The sequence below is a fragment of the Leptonotus elevatus genome, chromosome 19, assembly GCF_054856555.1.
Source record: "Leptonotus elevatus isolate MCC_2025b chromosome 19, RoL_Lele_1.0, whole genome shotgun sequence".
Taxonomy (NCBI): Eukaryota; Metazoa; Chordata; class Actinopteri; order Syngnathiformes; family Syngnathidae; genus Leptonotus; species Leptonotus elevatus.
The window spans coordinates 8,276,827-8,298,133 of record NC_141257.1 but is presented as its reverse complement, the minus strand read 5'-3'; the positions used below and the strand labels follow the sequence as shown (position 1 = coordinate 8,298,133).

At 41.7% G+C, this 21,307-nt stretch overlaps 2 protein-coding genes across 3 annotated transcripts in view; both read left to right on the top strand.

Annotated features, from left to right (window-relative positions):
* znf704 (zinc finger protein 704) overlaps positions 1-6,816 on the top strand; it is a 34,709-nt gene extending 27,893 nt beyond the window's left edge. Inside the window, exon 9 of the mRNA XM_086063047.1 lies at positions 34-6,816. Coding sequence (XP_085919173.1) covers positions 34-148 — 115 coding nt within the window. The 3' untranslated portion in view covers positions 149-6,816. The remainder of the gene's footprint in view (positions 1-33) is intronic.
* A 2,186-nt stretch (positions 6,817-9,002) lies between these two features.
* On the top strand, positions 9,003-12,998 carry LOC147157774 (class I histocompatibility antigen, F10 alpha chain-like). Of its 2 annotated transcripts, XM_086062569.1 has the most exons (8): positions 9,004-9,172; positions 10,117-10,383; positions 10,533-10,811; positions 11,763-12,062; positions 12,137-12,244; positions 12,328-12,345; positions 12,438-12,562; positions 12,643-12,998. In XM_086062569.1, the coding sequence occupies exons 1-7, from the start codon at positions 9,109-9,111 to the stop codon at positions 12,551-12,553; spliced, it is 1,152 nt and encodes a 383-aa protein (XP_085918695.1). In that variant the 5' UTR covers positions 9,004-9,108; the 3' UTR covers positions 12,554-12,562; positions 12,643-12,998. The 2 variants fall into 2 exon arrangements, with proteins under 2 accessions (XP_085918694.1, XP_085918695.1); XM_086062568.1 differs by having other exon boundaries at positions 9,003-9,172; positions 12,328-12,562.
* The last annotated feature ends 8,309 nt before the right edge of the window (positions 12,999-21,307 follow it).

The window sequence follows — 21,307 nt, the reverse complement described above, 5'->3', positions numbered from 1 at the left end:
AAAAATCTCACGAGTAATCTTTTTTGGTTGCAGTCGCAAAGTGCGCGGCGAAGGCAAGAAGTGCCGCAAAGTGTACGGGATGGAGAACCGCGACATGTGGTGCACCGCCTGCCGCTGGAAGAAGGCCTGCCAGAGATTCACCGACTAGATGGACGTCGGAGCCGCCGAGATGTTCTGCATGCCTTCTGTCTTCGGATCAAAACCAACAGTCCATCAAGCTTCGGCTCCGCCCCCAACACCGACATCCCTCCATTCCAGCAGGTGGCGCCGACGTTCCCATCATTCCCACGTTTTGGGAAAGTACAGCTAAAAAACTGTGTGAGGAAAACACAACACATTTCTGACGGGTTTGTTTGTGTTTGTTTATTTGTTGTTTTCTATGTTTTGTAAAGTTTTTAAACGAAACGTCCCAGCAAAGAAGAAAAAACGACTTTGTTTTTGTTGGAATATGATCCAAAAGAAGAAAAAAACTCTTTGCTAGCAGTTTTGAGCATGGAGGAACATCGTGATGTTGTCATCTCGTTTTATGTTTTTTCTCATAAGGATTTTTTTCCGAGAAGATCTGACATCGCGTCCTGCTCGTTTGTATTGTGAGGTTGTTGTTTTTTTCCAACAGAACGTCACGGTGAAGAGAAGAAATGGCCCAAAATTTGAGAACTTAATTGTTAAAATTTTGCAGGAAAGTCAACACGAGTCTTTATCTTTACGTATTTGTAAAGTTTGACTTTTTTTAAAGGAACATTGGAAAACGACCAACTATTGTTTTGATTCAAACTCAAGAACTTTTTAGCGAGCGTTTTGAGGGAAAGTAGGGAACAAAATGGAGTTACATCATGACATCTTCCTCGTCTTCATCTCTTATTTTACATTTTGGACATTTTGTAATGTTCAGCTTTTTGAAACTGAACTTTTGTTTTTTTGTTTTCCAAAAGGACAAACAAACTTCTCCGCTAGCATGTTAAGGAAAAGCCGCGAACAACATGTCATTGTCATCTTTTTCTTATTTCTTTTTTTTTTTCCCCGACCAACTTTGCAAGAACTTTTCTCGCCAGCATCACGTCCTCCTTTTAAAACTCGACCAAAAAACATCCTGAAAGAGCTGGCAGGAAATATACAACAATGAAACATTCTGAAGAAAATTCGGGGCACAGCGTGAATTATCAACACGTCCTGTTTTACGTTTCGAACCATTTTTTGAGAACGTACGTTCATCGCCAGCCTGGCATCCTTCTTGTACGTTGTGTAAAAGTCATTTAAACCCAACGTTCATGCTGAGAAACGTCCCAACTTTTTTTTTTGTGTCTGAAATGATCCAAAAGAAGAAAAAAAAGTTATCCGCAAGCATTTTAATGAAAAAGTCGAGAACCACCCGGAGGAGCATCGTGCGGTCTTCATTGTCGTTATCGTTTGTTTGACATTTTTAACCATTTTCCCGTCACCAGCATCGTATCCTGTTTCTTTTGAAAAGTTCCGCTTTTTCAGACGGAATGTTCAAGCGAAGAAACTTTTGAAATAAGACCAGCTTTCCATCAAACTCAACAAGAGTTCGAAGGAAACGTCGAGGAAGAACATCATGAAATGGTATTCTCTCCTTTTTTCTTTTTCTTTTTCTTTTTTACAGTTTTCCGACAACATTCATTTATTGCTCCCGAGGGAACATTTGCACAACAAACTTGGACAGTCGGACCTGGATGTTTCACCTTTTGTTTGTTTTATCAGGTATAGAATTAAGTGGAAAAAAAGCATCAGCTCATTTCCGACTTTTTTTTGTTGTTAATTTCATGTGAAGATTGCAACCAAAAGCTTGTTGCTGTTTTTTTGTTAGCATTTTGTTACGGTGCCATGTTTACTCGTGTTGATTTTTTTTGTTCCTTCAATGAAGCCAAGAACAGCCGACAAAAACATGTAAAGATAAAAACGTCTTCAAAATAACGAAAAACAAAATACCCCTGCCCTCCTCCGTAAAATGGTTCTTTTGTTGTTGACGCATTTTGATGCTAACAACGGAGGAGGGCCTCAAACCAAAAGCGAGGCACTTAAACGCGTCGATACTTGGTAAATCTTTGTTAGCGCCTTAACGTTTCTCCCGTTTTATGAATATATGAAGATGGAACAAACGGGAAAAACTTTGAAAGTTTTGTAGCTAGGCGGAAAAAGCACTTAACTGATGAGGTCACTGTTTTAGTTTTATTGTAATCGTGAAATGCGCGTCGTTATATGGATTATATTGTGCTTTTTCTTTTTCATTGTCACTAGTTGATGGGAAAACAACGTAAAGCCCAGAAAAAGTTTACAGATTTGTTTTCTTTCTTTCTTTTTTTTTTCCCGCCGTTACTAATACTGATGGATTTATTTCCCACACCTTTTAATCCTGTTTTTGCTATTTTTTGTTTATGAACGCTACACCACAAAACTGTTGCTAACATGTAAGTATTTGTCGCATGGTTTGCTTGTTTACGACCTCCTTAAACACGAGCTGTCCGATGTTTCCATTGGACGCTGGCCTTTAACGTCGCTTCCGCTAAATAAAAATAGTAAAAATCGTTGTGCTTCTTCCGTGCAATTCAGTCAAACATTAGCCGCTGTTTTGCGAAACATCTATATATCAACAAATACAAATGAAATGTTATTTTTTGATTTTGATGCTTTCCATATGTATACTGTATCCTTATTTTACTTTTTTCATGCTCTTGCTAGCTTTTTTATTTTGATGTCTCGAAGGACGCCCCGGTAATTCGTGGGCTGAAGCCGGATCACGGTGCTACGTTAGCCGCTAACACACTAGCGGCTCAAATCCAATTCAGATTATATTCCCAAACTTGGACTGCATAAAAACAACAACAACTGGACACCATCTTGTTAAGATGGAGGTGCTATTCTCGCCATTGGCTACCATCTTGTATGAATTGTTGTTGAACAAGCAAAAAAAAAAACCTGACTCAAAGTTCGAGTGTACACATCTTGGTGATACCCTCTGCCAGATCTTTATTTTTTATTTATTTATTTTAGTCAAAAAATAAGTTCATAGCATTCAGACAGAAGTTATAAATAAAATAAAAAATGTAATCGCTAGTTAGTTTGTTTGTTAACTAGCTCACAGGGTTCCGCAAAAACGACCTGATTTTTACAAAATCTTGCGGTCGGGTGGTGTATATTTCTAGGGTGAAGCAGTTTCATTATGGTGTGCGTCCAAACCTACACATATATTATATAACTTTTTATTTTTACATTTGTTTGTGTTTTTTCATTTATGATTTTCCTGGGACACCGCGAACACTTTTTGCATGCTATTCTTTTTTCTTTCTTTTTTCAAGCAATTTAAATGTAGCTCATGCTAGCTAAACACAATCGACATCTCAAGAACAAGCACGTAAAGAGGATGTGTTTTAAAGAAAATTAGGCCATGCCTGATTCAGCTCACAATTACGCTAAAACTAGCTAACAGAATTTGCTACGCGATCTGGGAAAAAAGAAAAAGGTGTGCATGCAGGAATTTTTCGTTGGCTATCATTTTCGTTATGAATTTGAGTGGACTTGGGATAAGTTTGTTCGAATGTTATTGTTAAGCATTTGTTAAAAAAAAAATTCAGCTAGCTTCGACTTTCATGGTTGTTTCCAGAAAATTCGGGCATTGAGGATTAAAAAGGTTATTTTGACCATCAATGAGGAACTACCAAACTAGCATAGTAGTCAATGAACATTTTACCCGCTTAGCCAAACCTGCTAAGTTGAATGCTAATACCGTAATACAAAACGGTTGACAGTTTGATAAGCTTGGTGACAAGTGGTCACGCTCGTTAGCCAATATGCTAAACAGTGCAGCTAAAATAAGCTAATGTGTGTCATTGTATTACTATATGGAGGAGTTTTGATTTTCTGAACAGCAAAACAGATTCAGATCAACTTAAAGCGTGAAACCAGATCATGATCTAAATTCAGAATTTGACCCAGGACAATATTGTTTACATATTTGAATCAAATTAGGTGCGAACCTTCGTACCTGATCATGGTCCAAATCCATTTTCTAACACATACATGAGTTCCGAAATTCACAATTTCAATTCAGTTTGGTTCAGTTTCACCCAAATTTCAAATTGATTCGCTTTTGGATCTGCATCAATAGTTTAAATTAGGATCACTCATGTAACAAGAACATGTAAACACAAAATCCTGTTTTTAACCTGTCAGAATCCATTTTCTCAACAAGTTGAGACCAATTGTGGAAATACAAATTTGGATCATAATCTGGAAACATTTGAATCTGGATCCACTTTTACTACAACATGAGTTGTGAAAGAAATTGATTTATTTTCTAATATTGAAATCGCTTTGAAGAAATAGTGATGAAATCCAATGTGTCACTTTTGAAGTGGATCCAGATTCAAAATAATTTTCTAAAATGACCAAATTGAACGCCTTGCTGTGACATGTAACAATTAAGCCAAGTACTCATTGTCATCTCGTTCCTGAACTTTAATCAATTTTGTGATCACATTTTGTGTTGAATTTGATAAGCACTTCTAATTTCAGATTTTTGCTTCTATAATTTGGTCAGTTTGTAATACCGCATTCATTCATCGGTTTACGATATCTATGCTTGTCTCCATGGCAACCACATTGACAGACAGCACGGGGGCGGGGCTTGTGGCCATTCCCCTTTTAATTGTAAAGTAATGTTAGCAAACAAAAATTTCGGATTTCCGAATGTGCCTTGATTGAACTTCCGGAGCGAACGTCTCCGGAAAGCGGTGGGAATGTTTCCAGGTTGGGTTTTTATTTTACGAAAGGCGTCGGGACTTTTTTCTACGACATTTTCTGTGTTATTTTATGACAATGCTATGTTTACTTTTTTGTTTTTTTCTAATTCACATCTGATTTTGGTTTCCCCTTATTGACAAGGGCTTGTACATAATTCTGACGTCCTGTCGTGGTGCAATTTTTTTTTCCCTTGGAATTGTTGGAAAAATCACAGAAAGCCTCACAGCAAGTCAAACAGCCAATCAGATCGTCTGTTTTAATGCACAGCCGTGGAGGACGATAACGCCGTAATGTCGGATGTTTTTCGTGATTTAAAAAAATTATAATTGCAGCTTGTGAATATGCAACCCGGACGATCTTATTGGCCAACTCTACAATCGCGACCTCAAGAATTCAACACACATGTGGTGTAAATACGCTAACAATATAGATTATTTTATAACAACTGCCTATCTCGCATGTGCATGCTAACGCGTTGAAATGAGTTAAAAGACGTTGTGATGTGTCGTCCTTGTTTCGGATTTGGGAGCAAAAAGTGTCACTCCACCTTCTTTGTAAAATGTTTGCCACAAAAGAATCTTATCATTTATGCCCAAATCACTTTCGCACAGTTGCTAATATAACAAGAAATAGCTTATCCCCCCCCCCCCCCAGCCAAACAATAGGTTAGCTTGGCATAGCATAACAATGTTTTGTTCATCTATTGGTAGGTAAGACGTAAACTTCAATATGACACCAAATCTTCTATTTCCATTTTTAAAGCAATCATTAGAAAATGTTATGCTAGTTTGTTTTAGCTTAGCATATATATAATTATTTTGTTGTTTTTTTGGTCAGCTATAAACTTCAACATATATCAAAATGTTCTGCTTCCATCTTTCAAAACCATTTGGTAACATGATGCTACCATAGGTTAGCTTAGCATAACCTAGATATTGACATTATTAAATTTTTATTTTTGGAAAGACATTAACTTCAGCATTTACCAAATCTTCTCCCCTTTACATTCCTATCTTTTTCCATCATTCAAAATAATCATTAGCGAACATAATGCTAGGTTAGCTTAGCATAGCATAGACAGAGTCCTTATTTTTATTTATCAAACCTCTTTGTGACATTTTAATGATGAGTTTGTGTCAAAAACTAAAACTTGGTGGTGGTAAACCTTAGGCTTCAGGCAAAAGACTCCAGTCGCCTTTTTAACTATACAAAAAAAATCAACGTAATTATAACAAATTCTTCTTTGTAGCTCTTTCTTTAGGTGGCGTCAAATCAGACTAAAGTTTAGCGATTGTTTTTAACGCGCCAGTGTCATAACTCGGCAAAAAAATCAATTGAATTGGGCTGGCTAAGTTAGCGTTAAATTGACATTTAAAAAAAATGTTTTTTTAAATTGTATGGTTTTTTTTTAAAGTTAGGTTATGAGCTAAGATATACACCAGTTAAAAAAAAAATCAAATCATACATAAATTCACAAATAAAATTAACACTAGCATAATCCAAAGGCTCTTTTTCCTCATTTTTATTTATCTATTTTTATTAGTTTTTTTAGCATTCGGACCACAAGAGCATGATCACTAGAATGAATTAAAAATGATATTACTATGATCAAAAATGTTCACAAAACTTTACAGGCGTTCAGAGTCAAAACAATGCTAACGAAGCTAACACATTGCTTTTCTTGATTTGTTGTTATGAACCGCTCCACTTAAAGCACTTGCAATATGAACAAAAAACTTTATATATATCAAAGTGTATATGATGTAGCTCAAATAGTACTCTATTGCACCCAGGTTTCTTCTTCTTCTTCTTTTTTATCATAATCAAATTAAATATAAAGATGAATTCCTAAACACTGACTGTTAATTCCTGTCATGCTTTAATTGTGTTTTCTTTTTTTAAATATAGATAAATGGTATTCTCTCTGTATAACTGTGTTTACTGACACTCGCGTTGATTCTGGTGCTGTTGTTGCTGTTTGTACTTTTTTTTATTTTAATTCATGTGACGTCACAACTGTGGGGATTTTAACGAAATTAAAAAAAGTTTTGTTTCTTTGCTGGCAGCTGTTAAGTGGTGTCACGGATGTGCGCGCGCGCGTGTGCGTGTGTCTTGACAACTCTGCACACTTAAAACATGTTAAGTCACCGCTTCCTGGAAATAGACCACACCTGCTTGCAAATTGTTGTCATTATTACCAATATTGCCCCATGTAGTAAATAGACCAGGTCACAGTTGTTCATTTGTCGTTATTTTAATGTCACTGCCTCCAGGAACGAGTCGGGACCACAGTTAATCTGCTGTCATTGTTTTCAAAGTGTCTCCAAGAAATGACTTTAACTGAATGTTCATCCTACTGACTATCAATCACATCAGAGCCGTTTATAGAGTGAGTTTGGCCAACTCTGTTTCTGCGGGGTAACAAGAAGGCGTCCATATGTCATATGACAAGCAGTTGACCAATATTGATCAACTACTGGTCACATGACATACGGACGCCATCTTATTACCCTGCCGAAACAGAGTTGGCCAAACTCCCTCTATAAACGGCTCTGAATCACATGTTAGCACGCCCTCTGGAGGAACATTGCCGTCAATGCACCCTGCACTCTTCTCATTCTCTTCTCATTAAGCGCTTCAAGTTCTCACCACCCCGGTTTTAGAGCGTCAGCCCAGTCTTGCTTCAGATAAACCCTTATTGAGTAACCAATTCGAAATAAGGATCAAATCTAAACACGCTCTTTTTACAGCGGTTCGTCCTCTAAACGTAGAAGATCATCAAACGAGTGAGTTGGCTAAATGACAATATAGTATTTCATTCGTGAGGTTCAGAAATAAAATAAAATACAATGAAATTACAGTCAAAAGCTTTCAAAGTCAAATAAATTCAAAATCATACGAATCAGGAATAAAAAATAGAATAAAATAAGTCCAAAAGTTTTTCAAACAAATAAAAATAAATACAAATTAAATTACACTAATTAACAATCAAAACATTCAGAAAAACAAAAGTAAAATAAATCAAAATATTCAAAAATAGAAGTAAAACTAATTCAAAATCAAAAGAATACAACCTAAGGTTAAAATCAAAAAAAAGTCAACCAGCAGTGCTCCTAAAGTTGGAAAAGAATAATCTAATTGTATTTGTTAGAAAGAGTGAAACCCAGATAAATGCCAGAAATGTTGGAGAAGGACCCCTTTTTTAGTTAAAAAAAAAAAAAAAGTCCAACGGACTTAAGTAGTTTTGGCCCGATAGAAGAAATGGGTTCGAAATAATGACTTTTCCTTAACTGTCCCAGACTTCCTCCTATCTACTCAAGTCTAATTTCGAATTTGCAATCTAAGGCATAGTTCAGCTCTCTTTTCTAAACTCAAAAACAGCCACGAAAAACAGCCAATATTACGATGCCTTTTCGTACCTTACGAGTAGGATAAGCCATGTCCCCGAAGGTTGTCGGGAAAAGCCCCGACATGAGCCCTTCTCCTCCTTATATACCCGATAGTTGGATAAGGAGGAGTTCTTGTCTGGGACCCTCTTACTAAGGAAGTTAGTATGAGGGTTTCACCCCTAGATGGTGCCCTTTCTCCATCTTACTGCAAGCATTCCCACCTTTCAAGTCAAGCTACCCGATGACCTCATTCCTTTCTCACCCTGTCGCGGATGTTAACCATTTCAACATACGGGGGTCCTTCTCGACATTTCTCACAGCCGCCAATTCTACAGCGAGTGTTTCCACCGTTCAAGTGCCCTAATTAGGTCACATAATCATGCATGTTACCCAACAATTACTACATCTTGTTTGCTTCCGGTATACAGTATATCATATCAGTGTGTGTTTCCAGTGTGGCCCCGCCCCCCAGTAGCACTGATGAAAAAAATGCTGTCCCCCTCTCGCATTGACGTTGACCCCCCCCTCCCTGATGTAGTTGCTGAAAGTCAGCATTTGCACACCTTGAATGCGAATCCGAGCTGTTGTTCTTGCTGGCGTGGCGTCAAGGAATTTTGCGTCACACGCCAGGAAACTTGAACTTTACCACTTTCGGTTTCAAGCGTTCCGACGCGTCCGATAAACAGTTAATTATTCAAAGCTCAGCTTAACAAAATGAAATTAAAATTTGCTAAGTTTTATTACTTTTGCGTCAACACATCTTGAACGTTTATTCATTTTATTATTCCTGTCCAAAGTGAAATGCTTTTGTACAGTATGTTGTGTTTCTTGGCCTGACGTCACCCGGTCTTTGGTCACGTGACTTCCCCGAAATCGAAATATAGCCGCTTCCTTGTTGCCTTCACCGTATTAGAGCAGCGTCTTCTGGTTTGCTTTGACGCGGGACCGAAAGGAGCAAAAGATGTGGAAGATGAACTTGTTGGGATTGTTTGTGGTGGTTGTGCAAATTCACAGCGTGACGCCTGGTAAGTGCACAAGTTGACTCTCCCAATTGTTCACGTCTTAGTTGAAGGAAGCGACACTTGAACTGCAAACTGAAATATGCAAAATATGTCATCGAGCGATGAAGTATACTGTAAAGGAGAAAAATAGCAAACGTGAATTTCATCATGAATTAACTTTAACAATCATTCGCTTAATTTAAATGAACGCAAAAAAATTAAATATATTAAGTGTCGTAAATGTTTCGTAGAAAACATTTTTAATTTAACAATGATTTATTTATACATATATATATATATATAATTTCAAATATGGACAAGATTTGTGGACAGCAAGCAAACAAAATGTTTTTGTTTTCGCTTTGACCGATTCACTCGCTCACATTCCAAACTTGTAAGGGTTGTATTGGAATATTTCATCAACAGAATTAATCTCCTCTTAAATATACTTAACTTAAATACTGTATAATAAATGAAAAAAACTATAGTATGAACGAAAAAACATTTAGAATAAACAAAAAATATATATACTGTGTTGTATACGCAAATTAAAACAATACTTTTAATGGAAAAATGACTGTCAATGAAAAAATAACATATATGATGAATGAAAGATTATTCATAATAAACTAAAAATCATACAGAAACGAAAAAACATATAAATAAACAAATATATATAATTAACGGAAAATAAAATAAAATTAATGGGAACGTAACACAGGCGAGAAACGAGGGAACACTGTACATACAAAATAGCAATGTCTGTGTAATAAAGTATTAATAAGCAAACTTATTAAGGAAGCGTTTGTTTGGTTTGTGTGTAAGAATGAGCTGAAATCAATCAATGTATTGAAATGAATGCAAAAGACAAATATGTGTTTTAACAACAATAAAAACAATTATTTCCCCAAAAAGATGTCAATAGTTTGCACATCAAACAAACAAAATGTTTTTGTTTTCTCTTTCAGTGGTTCACACGCTCAAATATTTCCAAACTGCGTCCTCTCACATTCCAAACTTGCCATCGTTCTTGAGTGTTGCTTATGTTGACGGCGTTCAGATTGTTCGTTACGACAGCAAGAGCAGGAAAGCAAAAGCCAAACAGGACTGGATGAACAAAATCACCGACGACGATCCGCACTACTGGGAGAGAGACACACAGATCAGTATTGGTAATGAGCAGGTCAACAAAGTCAACATTGAAATTGTTAAAGCGCGCTTCAACCAAACTGGAGGTTTGTTTACATTCAACTTTCTCACATAAACATTTCGTTTGTGAATACTTTTTGCTTTAACTATTCACACACACACGTACTCGAGTCGGACGTGCAGAAGTAAGGTTGCTTTGTGTGTTTGTGTGTTTGTGTGTTTGTGTGCGTGTCAGGTGTTCACATGATCCAGATGATGTATGGCTGCGAATGGGACGACGAGACTGACGAGGTTGACGGTTGGGAACACCACAGTTACGACGGCGAAGACTTCATCTCGTTTGAGTTGTCGACACTGAGATGGATCGCAGTTAAGCCGCAAGCTGTCGTCACCAAACACAAGTGGGACCAAGAGGACGTCGGGAATCAATTCCTGAAGCATTTTTACTCTGAGATTTGTCCTTCTGACTTGAAGAAGTTTGTGAGCTATGGGAGGGACTTCCTGATGAGAACAGGTACCAGCACGCCCCCTGGAGGAGCATGGCTGACATGGCAACATGCACTCTCGCCTTGCCCCTCTCACACATTCTCCATTTTCCTCACCTCGCATGTTCTGTTTTTCCTCTTACTAATTTCATCATCTTGCACTCCAACTTTCCTCATTTCCACACATTCTCTCCATCTTTCCATCACACGTTTGTTCTCATATTGGATCCTCTTCTGGCCATTTTTCTGCTCTCACACATGCTCTCCATCTTTGGTCTTCACTCATGTTTTCTTCATTCATTATCCTCTCACTTTCTCTCCACCGTGTTCTCTTCCGCCTTTTGTCATCTCTCCATCTTTCTACATTTTTCCTTGTTACACATTATATCTTCATTCCCCTCACACACATCTCTATACACTTGATTTCCCCTCTCAAACATTGTCTCTATCTTTTGTCCTCTCACACATAATGGCTATATTTCTTCCTTTCACATAATCTCTGTTCTCTTTCTGAGTTGACTTGCTCTCCATGGTTCCTCCTCTTAAACTTGTTCTCCATCTGTCATCCACTCACTTTCTCTCCATCTTTTCTCTTCTCACACATGCTTTCCGTTTTTGGTCCTCTCACATTACTCTTCAAGTTTGTCCTCTCTCAGGGTCTCTCTGTTATTCTCCCACTTTCTCTCTTCTCTTCTGTTCTCTTCATCTTTTGTTCTTTCCTTCTTTGGTCCTCTCATACATTCACTTTACCTGTCATCCTCTCACGCTTGTTTTCCGTCTTTGGTCCTCACACACATCCTCTATATCTTTCTCCTCTCACACATTCTCTCTGTCTGTCATTCTCTCACAAATTTTCTCCATCTGTTATTCTTTAAATTTTTCTCCTCTCACTCATCCACTCCATCTGCCACTTTCTCCCCACCTTTCATTCTTTCCTTCTTTGTTCCTCTCACACATTTTCTCCATCCCTTGCCCGGCAGAGCTGCCGGTGGTGTCGCTGCTGCAGAAGACGCCTTCGTCGCCGATCACGTGCCACGCCAGCGGTTTCTACCCGGCGGCGTCCGCCCTGTTTTGGAGGAAGGACGGCGAGGAGCTCCACGAGGACGTGGAGATGGGAGAGCTCCTCCCCAACCACGACGGAACCTTCCAGACGACGGCCCACCTGAAAGCGGAGCTGCCGGCCGACGCGGAGGGCCGCTACGAATGCGTCTTCCAGCTGGCCGGCGTCGAGGACGACATGGTCACCAAGCTGGACAGAAGAAGCATCCTGAGTAACCACGGTAACGCACGCACGCTCGCACTCACGTGATCCTTGCGTGTCATTCACACGTCTTCCTTCTCACGTCTGGTCAAGAGGAAGACGCCACTAAGGTGACGCTGGCCGTTGTTGTCCCCTTGGCGCTCCTCGCTCTGCTGGCGCCGCTGCTCGTGCTCCTCGTCAGGCGCTACAAAAGCCCACCAGGTGAGGGACGCAAATGTTGGCCTGCCTGCCGGCAACATTCGGGATCACAAGTCGCAACTTTCTTCCTCTTTTCTTCCTTGCAGCCGACTACGCTCCAGCTTGTAAGTCAAACGTCTTCGCAGTCCTGTCCGGGTCCGATGTCCACCTTTGCGAAAAAACGCTCCACATCTCTCGCTATCTTTGCGTCCCGCAGCTGCTGACGCTTCCGAGCCCGATCCCGAGCCGGCCTCAAAGTCCGTTTCCGAGCCTGATGCCGAACCTGCTTCCGAGTCGGTTCCCGAGGCCCATTCCGGGACCAGTTCCTCGTGACGTCACACGGTGAGTGAGCTGACGCGGACTCCACGTGTTCTTGGACTCTGGTTTCATGTCCACCGTTTGCTGTGCTCGTCTTCGTGCAGGTGTCGGGACACGACAGAGACGTCTCCGTCCAAGTGCTTGGATTTGAAAACAGAGAGAATTTTTATTTGTTTTGGAGATTTATTTGAGTTCCTTGGGTTGTCCGTTTGATTTGTATGAAATCGTCAGTCACATGGTGAGAAGGATTTTCTTGGTATCAAGCAGTTAATAGCAATAATAGATTTATATCACATTTTTTGATTGTGGGTTTGCCTCCTCTATCATCCTTACTTCGATTCTTCCAGAATTTCTTTCACTTCAACAGTCAGCAGTTAATTGGTACATTTATCACAATGTTGTTGTTTGCACTTATTTGACTTCGTGATGTAAATATTGGACCAATAAAAGGATGATGAATGAAAAAAAAAAGAAGCAAAATGTATGTTTTTTTCCGAGTTTGGTCAAGTTTCTGGAAGCTCCTCCTGCCCACCGAGCGCCAGCTTCTTCTTCTCACCTACAGGACGTTGGACATTCTTAACTAACGCTTCCTTTTCACCTGCTCTCCTGCTAGCTCGTGATGGCAGTGCGACACTGAAGCTTCGATACAAGCTTCAAACAATGAACTACAATTCCATAGAACCACTGCTTCAAAGCTTGTTTTGGCGCGGAAAAAGTCACGTGACATATGACGTCCGAAGCAGCGACTGATTCGCTGTCCGAATGAATCACATGCCTGGTTCGCGGTCCAATCACGTGATTCTCGATTCTGACAGGTGAAAGCAGTTTTGAATTTGAGCGTCAACCCTTTATAACCGCTCTAAACAATGTACTATTCGTGGGTTGTCGGTGTGTTGTTGGTGCTGTTGAATTGTCATTGCCTTGCGTTGTTACATTTGGAGCCAGCCAGGGTGAGAGGTCGTTCTGAAATGTGGGAACACTTCAATCTGATCACCCCTGATAAGGTCGGTGTGCTGGCTGTTTAAATTGATGTATATAGATCAGAATCAGAAAAACACTTTAATTATCCCCGGGGGACAATTATTTATTGATTGATTTTTTCGAAGGGCATTTTTTTTTCGAGCCGCAAATTAAATAAAAAACGTTTCGACTTGGACGGGAATGGAACCCGCGTTACCCGAGTGGCAGGTGATAATTTTACCACTGAACAACCAATGTTTGGTTGTAAAGCTTATATAAATAGGCTTTACCTTTTTTACTTTCTTCAATTGATTTGACCTCAGTCAGGTGCATGTGTAGAAACAGTATATGTAATATGATTAGTGTACCCATTTGGCTATAGCTTTATACAATCAAATTGCATTTGTATTTAAAAATGCTTTCTCTACAGGTCCAGTGCTTAGTGTGTGCTACTGAACTGAAGTATCATGGGAATACTTCCTCCATGATTAGGCACTTCACTGCCAAGCATGGAGTTGCTGTTAACCAGGGGAACACAAATCAAGGTATGCTATATGTATTAAACTATTCTTAACCAGACACACAAACACAATATGATATGACTGTATTCCATGACTCATAGGCCTGCTTCGTTTAAGTGCAATTTTACATAAATTCTTATTTTCTTTTTATTTCTTTGCGTCTTTATTTTTCTGTCTTCGTGGACCGGAAGCCAAAGCTGGATGAGGCTCTTGTGAATATGCTAGTGAAAGACTCGCAGCCTTTTTCCATCGTGGATGACTGTGGCTTCAAGGAGTTTGTGGCATTGCTTGATCCCACATACACTCTTCCATCCAGGCGGGCTCTAAAGAACATGGTGCTCCAGAAATATGAGGAGGGAGAAGACCAAGGCCAAGGCGGTCATGCAAAGGGTAGAGGCTGTGAGCCTAACTGCTGATATGTGGACCTCCATTAATATGGATGCATATCTAGCAGTGACCTGCCATTATGTAGATGACTCTGTGAAGCTGGCCACAGTGCTTTTGGGAGTGGTGCCTTTCCCTGAAGCTCATACATCAGTTAACATTACTGCTGCAATGAGGTCTCTGATGGAGAAATGGGGCATTGAAAGCAAAGTGACCTCTATTGTAACGGATGCAGGGGCTAATATGGTAGCCTCTGTCAGAAGTTCCAATTTAAGACATGCACTTTGCTTTGCCCATTCACTAAATTTAGTGGTGAAGAAGTCCCTTGATTTAACTCCTGGCCTACAAGACCTTCGCACAAGGGCCCGGAAAGTTGTCACTTTGTTTCGAACCAGCGCAACAGCAAAAGAGAAGCTCACAGAAGTGCAGGAGCAGATGCAGCGTCCAGTGATGAAGCTTATCCAGGAGGTGGACACACGCTGGAACAGCACCTTCCTCATGTTACAGCGCCTTTTTGAGGAGAGACAGTCAGTAGGGGCAGCTCTTGCAACGCTGAAAACACAAGTAAGACCTCTGTCCTCTGAGGACTATCAAACAGTTGCTGCATGCCTCCAATTGCTTGCCCCCTTTTACCAGGCAACAGTAGAATTGTCCGAGGAGAAAAGAGTCTCGGGGTCAAAGGTCATCCCAATGACAAAAATGTTGAGGCTATACTTGAATGACACTATTGGTGCAATACTGGGACAGAACGTATTGTCAGGGATGCAAAAGAGGTTTGACCCAAACAGCAATGACGCTTTCAACGCTGCTGGATCCAAGATTCAAAAAAATTGGATTCTACAATCAAGTACAGGCACAAGCATCAATAAAACCACTGACCGCACAATGCTCACAACTGACCTGACACACTTACAGAAGAACAGCCCTCCACATCAGCTCTACCAGCACCAGCAAATCCATCATCCACTTGTAATTGTTTTTAATTACCTTGAACCTTACAGTACTGATGGTTAATGTCATGTTTGTCTTTCAGATACTAACCTTTGGCACGCACTGGACAGAGATGCTTCGGAAGCAAGGAAGGGAAGGAATGCCACAGCAGACGCTATAGTGGAGGTGCAGCGTTATATGACTGAGCCGCCCCTGGACCCATCAGAGGATCCACTGGTTTACTGGCTGAACCACCAAAATGTGTACCCTCATCTGTTTCAGCTTGCAAAACTATTTTTATGCACGCCAGCATCGTCGGTCCCTTGCGAGCGAGTTTTCTCTAAATGTGGAGAAGTTGTGAGCAAAAAAAGAAACCGGCTCAATCCAAAAACTGGAAAAAATAATGTACCTCAATACAAATCTTTGAGTGTCCCCCGTGACCCCCTGTCAGTTACACAAGCACACCCAACCTATGCCATATCTTACCAGCACTTTCTCCTCAATGACAAAATACACACATTCATCAGTCTTTATTTGTCAATAGAACATGCTATTCGGTCTTAGTGTGAGTCCATCAAAGATTTTTCAAAGCAAAGATGCTTTCAATCCACTGCAGCCTTGCAGTTTACCAGTAGAGGTCACTGTAACTGAAGCTTCGAGTAATGAACCTATTTTCAAAACAATTGGCTCAAGTGGTTCAGTGCTTCACAAAAGCTTCATTTGCCCATCACTACTGCTAGCTACCTTTCTCATAAGTATCATGTCAAGAAACTCCCTCAATGTTCTTATTATCCTGACATTCAAACCTCTTCAGCACGAGTAGAGAGAGAGAAAAATCCTCGAACCGTGGCTGACCTCATTTAATAATTAGGTCGACACCTGCGTGAGTCTGATGACGTCACAGACAGAAGACGCTTCCTCTTTGGAGAGTGTCGACTCTCACCTGGTCCGTTTGCATATTTATTTATATATTTTATATCATTTGAAGTGGCGATCATAGCGTGAGAGAAAATCTCGAAAAATGTGTGTCATGTCTGAGAAGTGACAAACTCCGCCCATTCTCTCGTAAGCAAGATATGCGGCGTCCTCAGGTAAGCCTGCAGATGACTTTTTGCCTCATGCACACCTTTTGGAAGCAGCACGTGTGTGGCTTGTTTCACTTGCAGCTTTCAAAAGACTTTGGGAAAATGATGACGTTTGCTTTTGACAATTTAAAGTCTCTCTGGTAACGGTCGGGGGCTTGTTGCGAAAGGAACTGGCTGCCGTGGCTATACGTATGTAAAGTAAAAATAAATAAAAGACCATGCTTTGACTTTGAAGGCCGAGAAAGGCGCGAGCTCCGGTGTCGGTACCAGATTGTATCGGGGTCGCCTAACTAATACGTCACGCTACAGGATTGGCTAGAAATGATCCAATTGACGACAAACCCCCTCCGTGAGTAATCACCTTATCGTGGTGGAGGGGTTTGCGTGTCCCAAAGAACCTGGGAGCTATGTTGTCCGGGGCTTCATGCACCTGGTAGGGCCACCCATGGCAAACAGGTCCTAGGTGAGGGACCAGGCAAAGCATGGCTCAAATGACCCCAATGATGAATACAAACTTTGGATTTTCGTTTCCCTTGCCCGGACGCGGGTCACCGGGGCCCCCCTCTGGAGCTAGGCCTGGAGGTGGGGCTCGAAGGCGAGCGTCTGGTGGCAATGTGGGTCCCCCTTCCCATGGGCTCACCACCGGTGGAAGGGGCCAAAGGGGTCAGGTGCGCAGTGAGTTGGGTGGCAGCCAAAGGCGGGGGCCTTGGCGGTCCGACCCTCGGCTACTGAAGCTAGTTCTGGGGACATGGAATGTCACCTCTCTGACAGGGAAGGAGCCCGAGCTGATGTGCGAGGCTGAGAAGTTCCGACTAGATATAGTCGGACTCACCTCCACACACGGCTTGGGTTCTGGTACCAATCCTCTCGAGAGGGGCTGGACCCTCTTCCACTCTGGAGTTGCCCACGGTGAGAGGCGCAGAGCAGGTGTGGGCATACTCATTGCCCCCCGGCTGGGCGCCTGTGCGTTGGGGTTTACCCCGGTGAACGAGAGGGTAGCCTCCCTCCGCCTACGGGTGGGGGGACGGGTCCTGACTGTTGTTTGTGCTTATGCACCGAACAACAGCTCAGAGTACCCACCCTTTCTGGAGTCCTTGGAGGGTGTGCTGGAGAGCGCTCCCCCCGGGGACTCCCTCGTTCTGCTGGGGGACTTCAACGCTCACGTGGGTAATGACAGTGAGACCTGGAGGGGCGTGATTGGGAGGAACGGCCCCCCCGATCAAAACCCGAGCGGTATTTTGTTGTTGGACTTCTGTGCTCGTCACGGACTGACCATAACGAACACCATGTTCAAGCACAAGGGTGTCCACATGTGCACTTGGCACCAGGACACCCTAGGCCGCAGTTCGATGATCGACTTTGTAGTCGTGTCATCGGATTTGCGGCCGTATGTGTTGGACACTCGGGTTAAGAGAGGGGCGGAGCTGTCAACTGATCACCACCTGGTGGTGTGTTGGCTCCGATGGCGGGGTAAGATGCTGGTCCGACCAGGCAGGCCCAAACGTATTGTGAGGGTCTGCTGGGAACGTCTGGCAGAATCCCCTGTCAGAAAGAGTTTCAACGCCCACCTCCGGCAGAGCTTCTCCGTTGTTCCGGGGGAGGCGGGGGACATTGAGTCCGAATGGACCATGTTCCGTGCTTCCATTGTTGAAGCGGCCGATCGGAGCTGTGGCCGTAAGGTGGTTGGTGCCTGTCGGGGCGGCAATCCTCGAACCCGCTGGTGGACACCAGCGGTAAGGGATGCTTTTTGCAGATGATGTGATGCTGTTGGCTTCTTCCATGGTCCTCAGTCGGTAAAGGGTGGAGTGCCCTCTGCGGGTCGGGGATGAGGTCCTGCCCCAAGTGGAGGAGTTCAAGTATCTTGGGGTCTTGTTCACGAGTGAGGGTAGGTTAGAGCGGGAGATCGACAGACGGATCGGTGCAGCGTCTGCAGTGATGCGGACGCTGTATCGGTCCGTTGTGGTGAAGAAGGAGCTGAGCCGAAAGGCAAAGCTCTCAATTTACCGGTCGATCTACGTTCCCGCCCTCACCTATGGTCACGAGCTGTGGGTCGTGACCGAAAGAACAAGATCCCGGATACAAGCGGCCAAAATGAGTTTCCTCCGCAGGGTAGCCGGACTCTCCCTTAGAGATAGGGTGAGAAGCTCGGTCATTCGGGAGGGACTCAGCGTCGAGCCGCTACTCCTCCACGTTGAGAGGAACCAGTTGAGGTGGCTCGGGCATCTGGTTCGGATGCCTCCTGGGCGCCTCCCTGGGGAGGTGTTCCGGGCATGTCCTACCGGCAGGAGGCCCCGGGGACGACCCAGGACACGCTGGAGAGACTACGTCTCACGGCTGGCTTGGGAACGCCTTGGGATCCCATCGGAGGAGCTGGCTGAAGTGGCTGGGGAGAGGGAAGTCTGGGCTTCCCTGCTAAAGCTGCTGCCCCCTCGACCCGACCCCGGATAAGCGGAATTGAAGACGGAACGGAACGGACGACAAACATTGGAAAGAACATTTTAACGATGTAATTTAAATGACAAAATGTACGGGCTGAAATCGTAAAAACGTAAGAGAGTTCGAAGGAAACGTCGAGGAAGAACATCATGAAATGGTCATTTTTATTTTATTTTTTTTACAGTTTTCCGACAACATTCATTTATTGCTCCCGAGGGAACATTTGCACAACAAACTTGGACAGTCGGACCTTGATGTTTCACCTTTTGTTTGTTTTATCAGGTATAGAATTAAGTGAAAAAAAGCATCAGCTCATTTCCGACTTTTTGTTGTTGTTCATTTCATGTGAAGATTGCAACCAAAAGCTTGTTGCTGTTTTTTTGTTAGCATTTTGTTACGGTGCCATGTTTACTCGAGTATATATATTTTTTGTTCCTACAATGAAGTATGGAGGTAAATATGGTGCAAAACTAACTTGTAAAGAAATGTGTACCTGTAGAAAAAAAGTCTAAATTTGTATCTGTAAAAGTTGTGATTTGTACCTGTCGAAATGACAACTTGTAGTCAAAGAAGTCGCCACTAGGAGTCACAAGTGGTTTTTCTGCTGCTGTCCAGTCACGTGAGTTTTGCACCAAATATCTCGCTACAAATGGTGCAAAACTGATTCGTACTTGTAGAGCGCCGTGATTTGTACTCGTAGAAGAAGAGGGCGGGCTCTGGAGGATTTGGGCGGGCTAAAGCTCAACCTCATTGGTTGAGCGAACGACCATGCACAATTCCGCAATTCCAAACAAACAAAGGAGCCACACCAGTTTACGCGTCATTTTGGAAGAAGATGACGTCCCAGGCGTGAACATTTCAACATGGTTCAATATACAAACACCGTGTGGAACAGCTTAAACGTTGGTTGAAAATGCAGAGCACTCCAAGAGGGCAGAAAGAAAGAAGTTTTAGTATGAAGGTAAGATTTATTGTACGTTCGTAGCTCGTAATCTGGTGCTAGCTAGCTAGCTAGCTCATCTCATGTTGTTGTCACGAAAACTGAACACATTAAAGTCCCTATTTTTATTTCAAGATTTGAAGCCTACCAGTGTAAACATGCGATCAATAATAATAAATCTAAAACTAAAAAAACTCATAAACTGCTGCTTAGTGCTTAGATGTGAAAATTACTATAGAGCTACAGAACCCTATTGAATGTTTTACAAGATAACCTAAACCTATAACCAAAAGTGGACAGTACTCAGCTACTTGTATTTGACTAACATTATATTCAAGCATCTGCACTCTTACTATCATAATAAAATGAAAACAAAACGTTTGTGGTTCTTTAAGCCGCTACAGGTATTTTAACCGCAACCCTTTATTATCTGTATTTAATCATTTTATTTTAAATATTGCAATTTATTGATAAATGTCGGTATTTTGCAATGTATGCTTTGCAAACAGTTAAAAAAAAAAGGCTCTTACACTCTTAAACATCCACATTTGCCTTCAACACTGAAGCCAAATAAAAATAATGCAAATGGGAATGTTTATGAACAATGTCTGTGTCTATCAGTATTAGCACTATTTCTGATATTGAGATGTGACAAAATCTTCGGGGGTTTTTCTGGCTAACAAGATAAAGCTAAACGTTTAGCCGATTACGTATAATGTCAGTGGCTGTGTTTTGATAATGACCCAGCCAGGAAGCTATGATTATTTTTTATTGTATGAATATGCTGACCCAACCATTGTGTTTGCACAGATGCCAGCATGCAGTCAATCAAAGCTACTTCTTGATCCATCTCTGGACGGTGGCCCATGGTGCGACATCAAACCTGCTTCAAAGTGGCTGTGAAGTCCAACAAATGAGAATCCTTGATACACTGGTTACTGTTCTGAGAGAATTTCACTGCAATCACCTTTGGGAAAGTCAAGAAATGATGCTTTCAATTTAATCCACATTGAGAGTTATTTGAAATAGTCGGATCAAATAACAACATGTATCATTCAATAAACAAGATTGTGCATCATTTGAAATGTTTTATTTGATGTCCAGAAGAGCCGTTTCTGCATCCATCCAAGACGAGAACAGTCTTCTTCTCACAAACAGAACAAAAGTTATTGATGGAGCTGTATGAGGAATTCAAGACTCACCAAAAAAGGCAATACTGCTGCTATCAATAAGACGAGGGAAACATCATTGGCAAAAAAAAAGAAGCAGACAGACTAAATGTAGAATTGTTTCATGTTAGATGTGTATTTCACATTAATCATGTTATTAATTATTGATTTATTGTAAAGCACTTTGAACTGACCTACATATTCATTCTTCACTGTAACATCTCAACAGCAGCCAAAAGCGATCATGGCAACAAGTCGGCAAGGAGCCTATAACAATATAAATAAATACAATAAGACTAAATAGGTGTTGAGCTGTAAATACATGTCGCCCTTTATTGTAGCCA

Excerpts from the sequence above, each read along its gene's own strand:
- LOC147157774 (XM_086062568.1), top strand. The coding sequence starts at position 9,109 with ATGTGGAAGATGAACTTGTTGGGATTGTTTGTGGTGGTTGTGCAAATT. Across the intron at positions 10,384-10,532 it reads GCGCTTCAACCAAACTGGAG|GTGTTCACATGATCCAGATG; the intron begins GTTTGTTTACAT and ends TGTGCGTGTCAG. Across the intron at positions 10,812-11,762 it reads GGACTTCCTGATGAGAACAG|AGCTGCCGGTGGTGTCGCTG; the intron begins GTACCAGCACGC and ends CTTGCCCGGCAG.